General features: G+C 41.4%; 1 protein-coding gene across 2 annotated transcripts in view; it reads right to left on the minus strand.

The window, feature by feature from the left end:
* The window catches only part of col7a1 (collagen, type VII, alpha 1), a 63,399-nt gene that overhangs the window by 31,581 nt on the left and 15,691 nt on the right, over window positions 1-16,127 (minus strand). For both annotated transcript variants that reach the window (XM_069539532.1, XM_069539526.1), the window contains exons 17-62: window positions 15,726-15,848; window positions 15,265-15,534; window positions 14,985-15,128; window positions 14,745-14,876; window positions 14,056-14,202; window positions 13,675-13,797; window positions 13,445-13,594; window positions 13,226-13,362; window positions 13,017-13,143; window positions 12,766-12,909; window positions 12,383-12,552; window positions 11,998-12,039; window positions 11,885-11,911; window positions 11,748-11,792; window positions 11,527-11,640; window positions 11,375-11,446; window positions 11,248-11,283; window positions 11,103-11,156; window positions 10,920-10,994; window positions 10,620-10,733; window positions 9,478-9,504; window positions 9,317-9,370; window positions 9,134-9,205; window positions 8,989-9,048; window positions 7,909-7,944; window positions 7,787-7,831; window positions 6,488-6,523; window positions 6,333-6,377; window positions 6,164-6,199; window positions 5,988-6,023; window positions 5,826-5,858; window positions 5,648-5,719; window positions 5,095-5,154; window positions 4,871-4,906; window positions 4,705-4,785; window positions 4,347-4,382; window positions 4,116-4,160; window positions 3,930-4,001; window positions 3,748-3,792; window positions 3,637-3,672; window positions 1,702-1,743; window positions 1,079-1,159; window positions 882-917; window positions 723-758; window positions 372-452; window positions 229-264 (exon numbers count right to left, since the gene is read on the minus strand). In XM_069539532.1, coding sequence (XP_069395633.1) covers window positions 229-264; window positions 372-452; window positions 723-758; window positions 882-917; window positions 1,079-1,159; window positions 1,702-1,743; window positions 3,637-3,672; window positions 3,748-3,792; window positions 3,930-4,001; window positions 4,116-4,160; window positions 4,347-4,382; window positions 4,705-4,785; window positions 4,871-4,906; window positions 5,095-5,154; window positions 5,648-5,719; window positions 5,826-5,858; window positions 5,988-6,023; window positions 6,164-6,199; window positions 6,333-6,377; window positions 6,488-6,523; window positions 7,787-7,831; window positions 7,909-7,944; window positions 8,989-9,048; window positions 9,134-9,205; window positions 9,317-9,370; window positions 9,478-9,504; window positions 10,620-10,733; window positions 10,920-10,994; window positions 11,103-11,156; window positions 11,248-11,283; window positions 11,375-11,446; window positions 11,527-11,640; window positions 11,748-11,792; window positions 11,885-11,911; window positions 11,998-12,039; window positions 12,383-12,552; window positions 12,766-12,909; window positions 13,017-13,143; window positions 13,226-13,362; window positions 13,445-13,594; window positions 13,675-13,797; window positions 14,056-14,202; window positions 14,745-14,876; window positions 14,985-15,128; window positions 15,265-15,534; window positions 15,726-15,848 — 3,521 coding nt within the window. The remainder of the gene's footprint in view (window positions 1-228; window positions 265-371; window positions 453-722; window positions 759-881; window positions 918-1,078; window positions 1,160-1,701; window positions 1,744-3,636; window positions 3,673-3,747; window positions 3,793-3,929; window positions 4,002-4,115; window positions 4,161-4,346; window positions 4,383-4,704; window positions 4,786-4,870; window positions 4,907-5,094; window positions 5,155-5,647; window positions 5,720-5,825; window positions 5,859-5,987; window positions 6,024-6,163; window positions 6,200-6,332; window positions 6,378-6,487; window positions 6,524-7,786; window positions 7,832-7,908; window positions 7,945-8,988; window positions 9,049-9,133; window positions 9,206-9,316; window positions 9,371-9,477; window positions 9,505-10,619; window positions 10,734-10,919; window positions 10,995-11,102; window positions 11,157-11,247; window positions 11,284-11,374; window positions 11,447-11,526; window positions 11,641-11,747; window positions 11,793-11,884; window positions 11,912-11,997; window positions 12,040-12,382; window positions 12,553-12,765; window positions 12,910-13,016; window positions 13,144-13,225; window positions 13,363-13,444; window positions 13,595-13,674; window positions 13,798-14,055; window positions 14,203-14,744; window positions 14,877-14,984; window positions 15,129-15,264; window positions 15,535-15,725; window positions 15,849-16,127) is intronic.

The raw sequence follows: 16,127 nt of genomic DNA on the forward strand, positions 1-16,127 counted from the left end.
AATTCATGGATCTTGGTGAAAAAAGAAATCAGGCACATTTAGGGCTGATATTTAGGAATGTGTGCAGATTTACTATATTATTTGTATTATTTGCACATTATTACAGTACTCACTACTCAGTCAGACTACACTGATCTTACAAATATTTATTATCGAATGATTACAGAGAACTCAGGGCCAACTGTATTTTTCAAGCTGATGTAACCACACAGGAAAAGAGAGACTCACATCTCTCCCAGGATCTCCCTGTTTCCCAGGATCTCCCTGAAGCACAAAGAAAACACAGATACATGTATTAGCTACACAGACACATTCACCATTTACATGCAGTTTTTTATGGTTTGGTAAAAAGTTGTCAGAAACTGAAATACCCTCTGTCCAGGTGGTCCAGGAGCACCAAGTTTACCATCCAGACCTGGACGTCCATCTAATCCAGATGCACCACGTTCTCCCTGGTCACACAGAGTTTTAGGAGTAAGGAGACCACATTTAAATTACTGTAAGAGTGTCTCAGGTCAACTTTGGGCCCTGAAGCTTTCTGCCAGCCCCTCTGCACTTCATCCCACTGGGAATCTACTGCATGGGAAACAGAATCCGGTGGAATGAAGGACAGTGAGACCTGCCCCTCACCAGAAAGCAGGTGTTATTGTATTGGTCAAATAACACGGCTCAGTAGAGTTCTTTTATATTTTAAGGATTAATCCAATTTATAAATTTCAAACCTTCTCTCCAGGGGTCCCTCTTTCTCCTGCGTCACCCTGGAAATATGAGAAGTGAAAGTGACGTAAACAAAAATGCAAAAGGAAAAGACAAAGCAATTCAGATATTCGCTGTAGTTTTGAGAATTGAAATAGAGAAACAGTGACAAAAATCAAACTCACTCTTGTGCCTGCAGGTCCCCGTTGTCCCTCAGGACCCTTTATAGACAGCAGGGAAAGGACAACAAGTCACAAAGTCTCATCAGTCACGCATAACAAATCAGCGGAGAAAGGGGTCAGTGTGCATACAGATGCATATACGGTGGCCCATCAAATGTTCACGGAAGCATTTACAAATTGCAAGAATGGCCCCAACTCACTCGTATGCCTGGGGCTCCGGGAGTCCCTGCTTCACCTTTCGGACCTTTGTCGCCGTGCTCCCCTGGGCTGCCTGCATCGCCCTTGCAATCAAAATTACACATCTTGTTTTAGGTGTGTTCCACTCACATTTTTTCATTAAAATGAATTTTCATTTTATTTTAACTGTGAGGTTTTTACTCAGTATTACTTTCAGCGTACAACCACAGTTGGATGTGGTTACTCTAAGGTTCAGTGTGTAGAACTTTGTGATGTCTAGTGTTGAAATTGCATGTTACAGCTGAACACCCCTCACCTCACCCTCTCCTTCCAAACATGAGAAAGAACCTGTGGTAGCTTCAGTTGTCATTAAAACTCAAAAGGTGTTTAGTTTGTCCAGTCTGGACTAATGTAAAAAACATGTCAGCCTCTGTAGAGAGGGTCCCCTCAATGTAAATATGAAGTATTTAAATATAAAGGGAAAACTACAATTCATACAATTTAGATGAAAGGAACTAGTGAAAACATCATGAGGATTATTCTACATTAAGTTTCTGCCAATAGTTCCCTTTCACCTGAATCTTACACACTGGACCTTTACGTGTGCACAGACACACACAAATACATCTACAAGAGCAGTACATACTTTCTCTCCACTTTGTCCTTTCAGCTGGCCCTGGACGTTCGCCTGCCGAGAAGAACAAACATGAATCACTTCATTTTTGATAAAACACAAGAGAACATGCCAGAGACATTTTGTCTTCAGTTACATTTTGTTGTAAAGCAACAACTAGAAATGGACTCAGAGAGAAATCTTACATGCATGTCATTTTCAAAATTCTATATGTGCTAGATTGTTAAAGGTTTGACTTCACACACAGGTGACGTAGAGAGGGACGTAGGCCAGCAAAATAATATATCATTGATGATGACACTAAAATTGTATTATTAGACCTGATCAGCACAATATATGTATGTGTGGTGTAGATATTAATATAATTCATAGTTTGATTTATTTAATATGATACATAAAGAAATGAATTAATGAAAATCTGTACTGAATCAAAGCTCTGTTCAATGTATGTTTATGTGCTTTCAAGGTATTTCCCATGCATTAACATTACACTAAAACATTCATCTGATGCTGTGACCTTGACCTTTGACAGGATTAAATAAAATCAATAGTGCAAGTTCTGATCCTGCACCCAACCAACATTTCAAGTAGAATCCAAATTGGATTGTATTGGCTCTATAGCGATTGCTTTAACAGACAGAGACACACCACAGATTACAATACACCCACTCTATAGCATGTAGTGCTGGTATAATTAACTCTCTAGTTGGAAATAACAGCACTTGTCGCACTTCTTCTTGTAGCACTCAATGCTCTGATGCTTCTGTCTTGTAAACCTTCCTCCCAGATAAACTATTCTGATAGTCATCACATCAATACATTGTGTTAACCTTTAGTAGTCTGATCGTTTGCATGAGGGTGGCCTGGGATGAAGACAGATTCCTGGGCCTGATTTATTGTTTCACAGCTGAATGAGAACACTGTGGTCTCACTCCTTTGCAGTCTGCTAAAAATAGAGAAAGTGTCTTATTTAGTATTTGTCATATAGTCGGTCCAACCTTACAGTTGTGGAACAAAGTTTGTTAAGAAGTGAGTCATGAGCAGGTCAGCAGTGTGTGTGGCCTGTAGAGAGAGGCCGGTGAGACGGAAGAAACTTGCTCTGAGTCCTTTTTAGAAGATACTGATATAATATGTATAACATAACTCTCTCTCTCTCTCTCTCATACACACACACACACCTTCCCTTCATGGAAACTAATGAAATGACTGTTAAACCAATATGTGAACTGAGGGCGTGTGATGTAAATAAAGATGCTTTGAAAGATGTTGACTATTGACAGTGATAATTAAACAAGGGCTCCCCCTCCCTACACACATTTATTTTCTGACTAGATCAGAGGGGAGGCTTGTTGCTCAATTAACATAAATTATCATAATGATTGTGATTATATTGCATTGTGTGTATTGGTTATTGTAGTATAATTAAATTATAAAAATAACATTATTGTAACATTATAGTATCATCTAATGACATAGTTACTGGCTATACTAGCCCCTATGCACAATATGTTTGGTCCGTCCGTCCATCCATCCATCCATCTGATGCTATTGTTGTTGCATCATACATTTATTATCATTGTATTATTAATACTGTTCATCATTATAACAATTATTTATTATCTGTGTTTTTGTATCCACTAAGGAGGTTATGTTTTCAGCCCTGTCTGTGTGTTGGTTTTATATGTGTAAGAAAGATTACATAAATTTGCACAAAGCTTCGTGGAAGGATACGGTGTGAGTTTGTTGATTTTGGTGAGGAACTGGATCAGGGGTGTTTTTCAACTTTTTCCCAGGGAATCATTTATGGAATTTTATGGATAAAAACATCGGGCATATTTAGGGACCTGATATTCATGGGTGAAATTTGGTGTAGTTTGATTGAATTTAAGGAGACTGTTGGGCCTTGGCTTGTCCTGTAGAAAAACAAGACATATGTGACATACTCACCACTTTTCCTGGTGGTCCCACTGGCCCTTGAGTTCCCTTGGAGAAGAGACATTTGAGAATCAAGTAGAAACAGTACAAAGTTGAATAGGGACAAATAAACAGAGAACAGACCTGCTCTCCTTTATCTCCTCTCGGTCCTGCAGGTCCGGGGCTGCCCTGTGATCGAACACAGATCAATAAAGAAGCTGAGCAGCTGACCTTCCTTTCCTGTTTATTCTCTAAAGGCCTCGCAGGACTAGCACAAGTGCATATTGGTAAGCTGTCTGTAAGATGATGCATAAAATGTATCTCACATTTCGCCCGTGCTCCCCTGGGTCTCCAAAGTCTCCTTTCTCTCCCGGTCGTCCGGGTTGACCAGCCAGTCCCTGAGGGCGGTCAATAAAAAATATCTATGGACTGAACTTTCCATTGATGTAGTTGTTGTTATGTTTTAATAATGAAAGCTGACATTGAAAATTGTTCAAGGAAACATGTCCTACCCTCAGTCCTCGTTCTCCCGGCTTCCCAGGAAGTCCAGACTCCCCCTGGTGAGAAACAAGCTTATACATTCACAGCAACATCTACACACTCATGATTATATGCACACTTTACTATGATGAGAGGATTGTTGGGAATGGCATCATTTAAGAAATATATTCCATCACAAAAGGGAAATGAAAGTACGCATTTGAAAATGAGAAATGGAGATAGTAAGAGAAGATCATACTTACGGGAGTGCCCTCATCACCCTTGTCTCCTTTCTCTCCCTGGAAAATGAAAGTATGAATAATATATGAGAATTAATTAATTAATTAAAAAGTGATTAACACTCTGCCCCACTTACTATATCTTATATTTCTACCCCAATGTCCTTTATACTGTTTTTAATGATTTCCTTTTTTTTGTCCTCATTCATTCAATGAGTTTCATTGTTCTCTTGTAAAGCTATGTTTTGAAAGGCGCAATATAATCAAAGTTATTATCACTATTATTATTAATCTGATTTCTACTGTGCACAATGAATATAACTAAGTTCCTGATAAGGGTATGGTAAAGGTGCAGAGACATGGTGCTGTACACATCTCTAACCTCTTTCCCAGACAGACCAGGTTTCCCTGGAATTCCCGGGCGTCCATTCTCGCCTCTCTCTCCTGACTCTCCTGGTTCTCCCTAAAAAACATTTTCGAGACCAGTTTTAGATTCAAGTTAATTCAAATGAGCAGAAAGGCTGAAGAAAAGACAGCAGGCCTCTCACCTTGGCACCTGGTCTTCCATTGACACCAGCGAGTCCCTGAGGGGGAAAGGCACATGTTTTATGCATTTTCAGTTTGGGTGGTTTTGGGGCATGACTCACACTGACAGGTGACACACTGGAACATGTCATGCATGATTGGTGCTATTTTCAGGAAAATAATCTCAGAAACCGGAAAATATTATAATTATGCCAATTGTTGTGGAGAGTTCTTGTTATGAACTTACTCGTTCTCCTGGCTCTCCTTTAGGACCAAGGACACCTGACCCTCCGGACCCTGGAGACCCCTGAGTGATAAAAGAAATAAAAATGTAATTTGTGTGACAGCGGATGTTTGGTTGTCAGGTAGATTCACCTCACATAGTCTGGCTATACTGTATAAGCTGGTGGCATTCAACCAGTCTCCTTCATTGCATCAACAATTTGGTTTTGGTTGTAAAATGATATCACAATTAAGATTTCCTTTAAAATAAACTTATTGAAACTTCTATGTGGTCTTTCCTCCTTCATCAAGCCTTGAGCCGGGCTGTGACAAACTGGGAGATCGTCCGGGATCAAATCAGTTATTCTGGTGCGATAAAGTTGTATGTTTGCAGAAATGTGACCCAGTTTGGTTTGAGTTAACCCCCCCCCCCAGCAGCTGCCTGGAGTGCTCCTCCCTACTTTGTCCAGCCTTGAGCCAGGATGTGACATTTCGTACACATAATAGCAGATTATCAGCACGCACATTCACAATCACACACACACAGTTATATACTGTATCATCCAGTGGTTTCTCACTTTCTCTCCTCTCTGTCCAGAATCTCCTTTTTCTCCCCTCTGCCCATCGAGACCAGACAGACCTCGCTCCCCCTGTGGAAGAACAGGAAAGGGGAAGAAACCAATCTGAGTAAAGAATGATGAAGCCACTGTCCAGTCAAAATGATAAGTTACATAAGAACAGAATCTGACACTCTACCTGTTCCCCTTTCTTTCCCGGAAAACCTGGAGTCTGTGTGATATGAATAATACAGTCAATGCTCTTTGACACACAAAACATTCATGAAAAGCAAATTCAAAGTAAAAAGACAGATGACTTATTATACTTCATTATTATTATTCATTTTTTTTTAATACTCACACTCCTGCCTGGCTCCCCTCGTGCTCCGTCGCTTCCCTGGGGACAGAAAGGTTCACATGTTCTTTCATCTTTGCTCAGAGATTCATTACATCAGATTATGAAACGTTCTGTGATGGAATCACGTTCCCATTGCCCCCAGACTCTCGTATGATTACACTTCATTGAATCAGTCTCACCTTTTCTCCTGGCGGTCCACTGGGCCCTGGTAAACCCTGATGACAAATGAAAAGATTCATTCATGAGGTTCATGGTGCATTTATAACAGTCAGCCAGCACAACAAATATGAAACAAAAAAAGGCACACTGGTGTCATTAGCCAATACTGTGTGACGGCCTGTCACTCACTCTCAACCCTGGTGTTCCTGGGAGGCCCGACTTCCCCAGGTCCCCCTGAGGAAACAGAATTATTCATAAAAAACTGCACAAAATCCCACAAAAAAGAAAGATTCCAACTGTTTCATTAATTTAAATTAAAAATAAATAAACACTGCTGCACTCACTCTTGCCCCGGTTTCACCAGCTGGTCCTCTCTCGCCCTGCAAAGATACACATGCAGAGTGGTGATGGATTTCTAAAGAGAAACTTGGCTGCTATCTCTCTCTCTGTGAGCACATGCATGTGTAAATAGCATTATCCATCACTGTTAGTGTTGGAACTGCAGGACGTCGTCTTTGATTGGCTGACTTGTTGTCAACAACACCTGCATCTCATAACATGCTGCAGCCACTGTAAATTGATCTCGATGCAGAGAATTATTTACATTTTTTATGATCTGACAGTAAATGGGCTACAGTTACTTGGGACAATCCATTTGTATGAATTACAGTTTCTTCTTTGCACCTAAAATAAGGATTATATGATGAAGGTATTTATTATGTAAGGGTTATGTTTTCATCTGCATTTGTTTGTCTGTTAATTATCCTAATTATGCTTAAACAACTGGACAGATTACCACAAAATTTAGTGGAATGATGCTTAATGGGTAAGGGAAGACCTGGATGAATTCAGCCAGTCTCCCTCTCCCTCATTGCGTCAACAATTTGGTTTTGTGGTCTTTCCTCCTTCATCAAGCCTTGAGCTGGGCTGTGACAAACTGGGAGATCGTCCGATATCAAATCAATTATTTTTGTGAGATAAAGTTGTATGTTTGCAGAAATTGGACTCAGTTTGGTTTGGGTTCATTTTAGGAAGTATCATTCTACCTAATGTTTTTTCTTCAGCGACAGAGCAATATTCTCATCCTTTTGTTTCTTTCTTGGTTTAAACTTGGTTTTACTTCATTGTGCATCGTGGTTTAAAGTGTCTGTTTGGTCACTGGAGTTTTCTCCATTTAGGTTTTGTTGTAATCTAAGCGAGGTTATTGCAGCTGTCTCATTTTCACCTACTCTCAACTATGAACATGAGCTAGCAGAGATTTGTCTCATTGATTTAAAGAAAAGAAAATTGGTATAATAAGTCCCTGGAATCGACATTAAAGCAGCTGTTCTCTGTTCAGGTACAAACAAGTTCACAGCAATATATTTTTATTGGACTGAAGTGAAATGACAGTCTGCTGCCTCTCCTCCCTTTTCTTGCCAACATTTTCTCCATGAACTTTTCAGACCTTTTCAGGCTTGATGAGACTCACACCTGACGCACACAGAGATAGTTGATGTTGCATTTAAACCTTTTCATATTTCAAGAAATCACATTTTTCCCCCTTTTCCTCTGATAAACCCGAACACACACGCACACACCCACACACCCACACACCCACACGCCCAAACTCGACTGTTTCTCTCTCAGATCGTGTGACTCACCCTGTCTCCCTGTGATCCCGGCTCTCCTGGCTGTCCTCGGTCCCCCTGTCCAGAGCACACAGTGACAGAGGTCATTCTTCTGTCCACACACAACAGGAGTGTCTTTCTTACCTTTATCTTACCTTGCCGCCAATCTCTCCTGGAGGCCCGCGGGGACCCTGAGAGACACAAGCAACATCTTTAAACATAAACTCATCAACTCTCATGAGAAGATCATATTTTTTAGATCTGTTTAATTATGAGCTTGGCTGTTAGTTTGGAGAGTTTCCAGACAGGGCTGATTCCTTTTAATAGTGGATAGCGTCACCATGTGGCCTTTTACAAAGTCCTTTATAAGTTCACAACCTGAGAGTTATCAGGGACAGAACCACATTTTATACCGTGAGCTAATATATACATCATCATAGAACACAAATTGTGTTAAATATTTACCAATTATCATGTAAAACTTAAGAACATGAACAAGTTCCTGTTTTGTACATCTATTTTGGAATTTTTATGAAGCCCATTGTTATAACTTTCCATCATTATTCATGTCACTGAGTCACATTGCAGTGATATATTTTAAGTGCATAATATGTAATATTGTTTTGTTCCTTTACACTGTTAAGCTGTAGCACTTCTAATTTAATTGTACGGCTGTCTATTCTATTCTAATCTACTCTATATTGATACGGTATGTGCACAAATAAACTGCAACTATGAGCACTACAATATTATGATGAACTCAAATGACCACAATACAAATGCTGGTAGACCAACTCCATTTGTTATTCTATAAAAGCAGTAAAGTTGTGATGATACAGATCTAGATCCAGGTAAAGATAAAAAAAATACAATAACAAAGCTAGAGGATTAAGCAGCCTTATCAGAGGTGCGTCTTATCAGAGCTTATCAGATTGTTTTGATTTATGACTCAAGATGTTATTGTCAGTTATACAAGTACAGTCATGTGAAAAGCTTTTCCTGGGAAGCTCCATACAAAAGTTACGTTCTGTAAGAAAAAATAGATTAAATAAAAAGACAGAGCAATAAAAATAAAAAGATAATATAGGCACTAGAATAAAAACATACAAAATTAAATATACAATATTAAAGTAAGAATAAAATAAATAACAGTGAACATTTCTAGTTCTTGCTCAGTCTGGCAGAGTCAATGTATTTACATTCTGATAAACTGGATTATTCAGAGTCTGACCTACCCTGTCCCCAGGCTCTCCTTGCCTGCCTGGAGGCCCAGGCAGCCCATCAGCACTGTCGCCCTGAAAAAAAACAGGACAGGCCATTTGTCTGAGATAAAGACTGCATGTGCTCAGTCACTCGTACACTGAATCAATCTGCAGCTACCTTGTCTCCTTTGCTGCCCTGTGGTCCCGTTGGCCCTATACGACCCTGAGCCCCTGGAGATCCTGCAGTGCCCTGATAGTAAGAAATGCAATTAGCGAATGCAAAATACTCCCCCCACGTGTACACGCAGGGTTCATCTGCAAACTCCACGTCAGCACATCACCAGTGATTGACAGCGCTTACTAGGGAGCCCTTCTCGCCCTTCACGGCCACCCCGCTGCCTACTCCTGGAGGTCCCTGTGAGCCAAGGGAGATAAGAGCTGAGAGTCATTATGCTGCCAAGGATATTTGCTTGCTCTAGATATTTCTGCTGGAGAGGGCAAGCTGGTGATAGTGTGACTCACCCGCTCTCCTGTGCCGCCCTTGTCTCCCTGCAGAAAAAAAAATGCAGACGGGGAGAATGAGGGGATGCTGAACACTGTTGTTATGTTGTTAAAGTTCCCCTATGATAACAGACCCAGAGATGAATGTGCTGCATGTGTACAGATAAATACACAAAAAATCGTCTGTTCCACGTTTCTCAAAAAAGTGGAAAACTTATATCACAGTAACAGGAAGACAACTCAATTATAGAAATGATTAATCATTAATAAAAAACAAGTGACTTGATCATTCTTTTTGATCCACAGAAGTGAAATGTTTTCTTTCTAAACAATAAGAAACTGATATCTAGAAGGACTACTTGGAAATTATAATTTGAAAAAAAAAGAGAATCAATAATAAGATTATAATCACACCCTCAAAATCATTCTGAGGAACAAGAATCCCTTTTCAAATCATGCATGAGCCTCCACTCAAGAAATATGTAAGTGGCTCAATACTGCCACCATGTGTGTGAGTCTGACAACAACAACTGGGAGCAGTGGATGGAACCAAGAGGACATTTCACCAAGGTTTTTAAAACGTCTCGAGAAACTTGCAGGAAGGTTTCACACACATTTATTTTGTGGCATAGGGAAATCGTAATGGACAGCATTGAGTGAGCATATTGTGTCTCTAATTCTTAAAAAAAAATTTCAATGTCTTTGCAGCTGTAAAATATGTTCTTGTATAAGCAGCTCATAAGAAGAGCCTTTGTATTTTAGGGGACGTTTCAGCACCAAATGACAGCAAGGGAACTTCTCAGTGATTTAAAATTCTATTTCCATTATATAGCAAGACATTATAACAGGAAAAAACGCAAAGTCATGTTTACCAACCCTGCCGTCTTTACACAATACCAGTGAACAAAGCAATGGATCTAACGTCACTTGGATAAGAAACTGGTCACTGCAGTTTAGAGGAGAGCTGCATTTTTCAATTAAGTGACCTACACATGGTAAAATTTGTACCTCATAGAATAAAGTTTTGAGATTTTTTTAACCCTTTAATTAAATGTTTTGAATTCACATCAGAAATTATTCCAGATCTGATGTCGATATCTTTTAAATTTCTGCATAACTAAATAAATTGAGTGAGTTGCAGTAAAGCTGTCGAGAAGACAAACCTTGATGGAGAGTCCAGGTGTACCTGGTATCCCTGGACGACCATCCTGACCTGGTGACCCTGGAATGCCAGCTGCCCCTTTGACCCCGTCGCTGCCTGGCCGACCTGGAGTACCCTTAATAAAAAAAACACAAATACTGGTGAGTATATGGAAATAAAGGCTGAAGTGTAGAGGGTCTGTGTGCATTAGGCCCACTGTCGTATTTATATGGTACATAATAACCATATAAAGCAAATGCAGATCAGTGATGATGTGATGTGTCTCATGGTTGTTTAAGATCATCTTGTGTTAGTCTCTTACCGGTATCCCTGGGATGCCTGGTTCTCCTTTCCTCCCGGGCAGACCCCCTCCGGATATAGCAGAGCCTGGCTCTCCCTGAAGAATCAGCAAAGAACCGTCAAGATCACTTTGTCCTGTTGTCTCTTTCAAACAAGCACAGACCAACTCATCGTGAAATGTATAAGAGGTAATATCTCAGCTCACCCTTTCACCTTTACCGCCCTGTGGCCCTTGAGGCCCTGTCGTACCTCGTTCACCCTGTAAGATAAAAAAAAAGAAAGAAAAAAGGAGGAGTATTAAGAGATTAATATTCATATGTGAAGGTTGGGTGAGGAGAAGCGCTACTCACTGGAGTTCCTGTGATACCAGGTAGGCCCTGTGAGCCCTGCAGGGGGAATTATAAACAGTATTTAAGAACATAATGCATACAACATGAACACGTCCTGAGTTATGTAAGTTTCTGTTCCTCTACTCACCGGGACCCCTGCATTTCCAGGGGCACCTGGTCGTCCCGGCAACCCTGGATTTCCATCAATGCCAGGAAAACCCTGAACACCAAAAAAATGTTACATTTTTCTATCTGGATAAGTTCTGGTGATGTTGTTGCTTCGGCCTCAGCTGCACTCACTCTCTCCCCCTTTTCTCCTTTCACCCCCCCAGAGGGATCAAGAGATTGGCCTGGTGGACCTGGACGTCCCTCAGGGCCTCTGGGGCCGTCCCTTCCAGCCAAACCATCACGACCCTAAATCTCACACACACATAAGTGGACACATTAATTAATTGAAAATATCAGTGTGTTGCTGTAATGCCAGATAAAATCATCCTGGTCGGTGTTAACGAATGACTCACAGACTCTCCCTTGCGTCCATCAGTACCATCTCTGCCTCTCTCACCCTGTGGTGAAAAAAAAGTGCCACCTTAACAGCTGAAAATACAAATTACAAGAGAAGTGGAAGAAAAAGAAAAGAGCAACGTCTTCATCGTACCCTCTCACCGCGATCTCCTTTCTCCCCCTTAAAGAAATAGTAAAGATGAAATTTGTTTAGAAATCACAGGAAGAAAAGGTTAAGTTTGAAAATGCAGATAGAGAATAACTCACCCGAGGGCACTGAACAGTGCACTGCTCTGTACCTGGTGTACCCTAACAACACAAGGATAGAGAGGATTCCTTCAATCTCAATAATAAAGAACCATATAAACATTTAGTCATATCAAAATTTAATAAAACAATCAGAGTCTCTCTGATGAAGACAGAGCAGAATAGAAATTGTTAATATTCACAAAGCTTCGAATTAAGCAGTGAGCTCCACTTTTGTCCTCTGAATAAAAAAAAGTTTTTTGTCATACATCCACCCATTATCTGTACTGCTTCTCCTGTTTGAGAGTCACACTTTTGTGTCTTGGTCACAGTAAACTGATAAAACCAAGCTCATCTCCAATGAGATTATAAACTGAACATGTGCATTTTTTATGTTTCTACTCACCTCTGGTATTCTGGCAATTCCACAGAGTAAGTCAGACAGATCGCTCTGCTGAGACCCCAGCTGTGCTGCATCACGGGCATACAGGATGTTCTGGGTGCTGCCGTCCGTCACGGTGCGACGTAGCTCCTCGATATCCGCCTGGTCAATACCCACCGCTAACACAGTGACACCTAGCAGACAGACAGAGGGACTGCATTTTATCATCCATGTTTCCACGTTTTTTCAGCTTGTTTATATTCCCAAAAGGGTGTATGACTTTAGACCTGTTTTTAATCGATGCACACATACTTCTGGAGTTTAAATCTTGAAAGCAAATTGGTTAGTACGGGTAGCTACATTCAGCAAAGGTTCAGACTATGGATGATTAGAGTGCGCCTTCCCACCTAAAGCTCTGAGACTGCTGGCAGCCAAAGTGAGGTTGTCAGCTGATCTCTTGTCTGCGATGATGACAACAGCACCGGGGACCCTCGGCCTGCGTCCAGATGAAGGAGTCAGCAGGTACTGTCTGGTGAAGGTCACCGCTTCTCCTGCAGAGGAGGACGAGACAATATCACAACTGCCAACACTCACATCATGAGCAGGACAAGAAAATAAGATATTTTTATTATTATCAGAGGATGAAGAAAAAACTGACCAATGTTATTCCCCGGACTTTCATCGAAGGGTGTGGCCTGGATCTCTTGAAGCAGCGTGTCAGATCTTCCATGACGATTAAGTAGGAACCATATTTTGGGTCTGTAACCGTAAACTACAACTCCAACCTGAATAAGGGACGGACAAACAATAAATTCACCATAACCTCTGACCCACCGTGCCCTGAAACCTATTTGTCAAGATGATTACCTGTGAGTCTCGAGCGCCGATGGTGTTGAGTGACCTCACTGCGCTGGTGAGGAGTTCACGCAAAGGTCTCGCAAGGCTGATCCGATCGGTGGATGCCGGAACCACAAACACCACATCCAGACGCCCGCCCACACACACTGTCGACAGAGAAGTTTGTGTAGTGAAGTGAGGTGAGGTCATAAGGTCAGGTATATTAATATGTATCTGTGGGTGTGTTACCAGTGTGTTCATCTACAGATCTCTCTGTTCCCAGTCCACTCTCGAAGGTGGGCTGCACGCTGAAGCGATATTGATGGCCCAAACGCAGCCCAGTCACCTGGTACGCGCTCGACGAAGCGGGCAGCGGAACAGACAAGCCTCGACCGGTATCTGAGAAATGTCAACAGATAAAATGGCTGCAGAACAGAAATATAAGAGTCTAAAGCAAATAACATATTTCCATCTTTTACCTGTGTCATCTTTCCAGCGTATAATATATCCTGTGGCTTCACGTAGAGGTATCCAGTCTAACCGCACAGAACTCTGAGTCACCTCAGCCACACGTAAAGTTGTAGTAGGTAGAGAGGTGCCGGCTGTAGATACAGAGAATTAACAAACATACAGTGATTTGTACATTTAAATTCATACATACAAACAACATAGAGTATTGTCATGCTCCATTACAAAGGCTTTTCAGTGACTTTAAAATAAACGTTTTTTATCATGTAATAGTTCTTTTAAATATATCTATTACTTCAATGAAGACTTCAGGACGATATTTTCTCTGATCTACACGTGTTCGACTCGTGGGAACTTTAGTACTGTTTGAAAATTGTGAAGACAGGACTCACGCGTGGTGACTCTCACAGACACAGGAGTTCCCTCTCTGTTCTCAACCAGAGCCATGACCTGCACCTCGTACTGAGCTCCAGGATCCAGCCGGTCTAAATCCACCGCTGTCACATCTCCGCCAACCAGCTGACTCCGTCCTTCACCACCTGCAGCAGCAGAGGGCGAGGGTTAGTGAGTAGTGTGACTGGCTGCCACAAAACATCCATATCCAAAAAACTCTTTTATTACCTCTGACAAAGAGGTACATTTTCCTCATCGGATTTGTTGTCAGCAGGATTATGAAAAACTACTGGACAGATTACCACCATATTTGGTGGAAGGATGCGCCATGGGACAGGAAAGATCTGTGGATCCGCCCCCTGATCCGGGAGCAGATCAAGTTTTTTTTTTTCAATTTTGAGAGAGGGTGGTTTTTTACATTTCTTTAATTTCTCTGAGAACAACTCATGGATCTTGAAGAAAATAATCAGACATGTTTGGTACACATATCAATGAGTGTGGGCAATTTGGTGCAGATCCAAATAAAAATCTGGATCTCGTGAATTTAAATGTGGCTTCATGGGTGGCCTTAGCTGAGCTATGCACTCTACGAGTGCCATTCCAGTTGCTTCATGTCATACAGAAGGAGTGCTAAAAATAAATTCTCCCATAAGATGTATGAAACAAAGAAAGACTACAATAGACCCACCATCTGTTTTCCTCCATGAAACACGATAAGCCGTCGCTCCCTGCACACCAACCCAAGAGACTCGGACAACCTCTCCTCGGGCCTCCTGGACTTGCAGTGACGTCACAGTCCCGACTACGGACTGATCTGATTCTGCCAATCAGGAGAGAACACATGCTGAGCATCACATTCCTCTACTTATTGTCAAGTTTCTCCAGAGGACACTATGACAGACAGAGACAATTAGATTCAGAGTGGTACCTGTTCTGATGTTCAGGGTGGTGGGGCTTCCCTCTCGAGAGCCACTCAGTGCAGAAACCTGCACGCTGTAGGCTGCGTCTGCTTGTAGTCCATCAATGGTGAAGGAAGAGACGTTGGCCGCCAAGTTACGAGACGTTTCAACACCTAAACCAAGAGAAACATGGCAGAGAGACGAATATTAAGATTCTTTATCTACAGATACTTCAGTCTTTTCATCATATTGCCCTGTTATCATGTATTTATCTCATGTCTATAAAATGCCATGTATCTTAATATTTACCACTATCACTGCGCCAGGTGATCTTATAGCCAGTTGCCCTGGTGGAAAGTGACCATGTGATGCGGATCCTCTGAGATGTGACATCGACGATGCGAAGCCCCGACACTGTTCCGCCGTTGGGATTAGTGCGAGCAGACATAGTGACCACCTCTCCAACGCGCTCATTGACAACAGCTGCAACGCCGATGACCAGCCCCTCATCTGGCTGCAGGCCGTCTATCGTGAAGGCCGTAGCTTCTGGCCCCAGAACACGGGACTGCTCAGCACCTGCTGTGTTAAAACAAGAGAATATCACGCACATGAAAAACTGACTACACGCCAGAAGGTAGAGGTAGAGATCAAACTTCAGCTGCTATATTTTTTTTAAGGGATCAGTAAATTTTAATGTACAAGATGTCTAAGACAAATAAACCATTCAAAACTCATAAACTCATAAAATTATTAAAACTCATTAAACTTACTGTTTCCTTGTCTCCATGTAACCCTGTACCCAGTTGCCTCGGTGACGCCTGTCCAGGCAATTCGAAGTCTCCGACTGTTTGCGTTTATCACTCTGAGGTTTGTCACTCTGCCTGCACTTTGCTCTGAAACAAAGAGAATACAAAGCCTCATGTAACTAAACTTTCATGCTTAAAACTTTTGATGACAGCAAGAATAGAGCCTATGTCTCTTATGATGGAGTAATTCGGTCACTGAAAAGCCAGAACAATTGAGCAAAACAGAACAAAAGAGAATTAAGTCATAATATTATGAGAATAAAGTCGGAATATTCAAAAAATAATGTTGGAATGTTATACTACGTGTCATTTCAGAGGGGTAATGTCAGAGCAGCTAGTTGCCAGCATTTAAATGGGTATTGTGGA

The sequence above is a fragment of the Paralichthys olivaceus genome, chromosome 2 (genome assembly GCF_024713975.1).
Source record: "Paralichthys olivaceus isolate ysfri-2021 chromosome 2, ASM2471397v2, whole genome shotgun sequence".
Classification (NCBI taxonomy): domain Eukaryota; kingdom Metazoa; phylum Chordata; class Actinopteri; order Pleuronectiformes; family Paralichthyidae; genus Paralichthys; species Paralichthys olivaceus.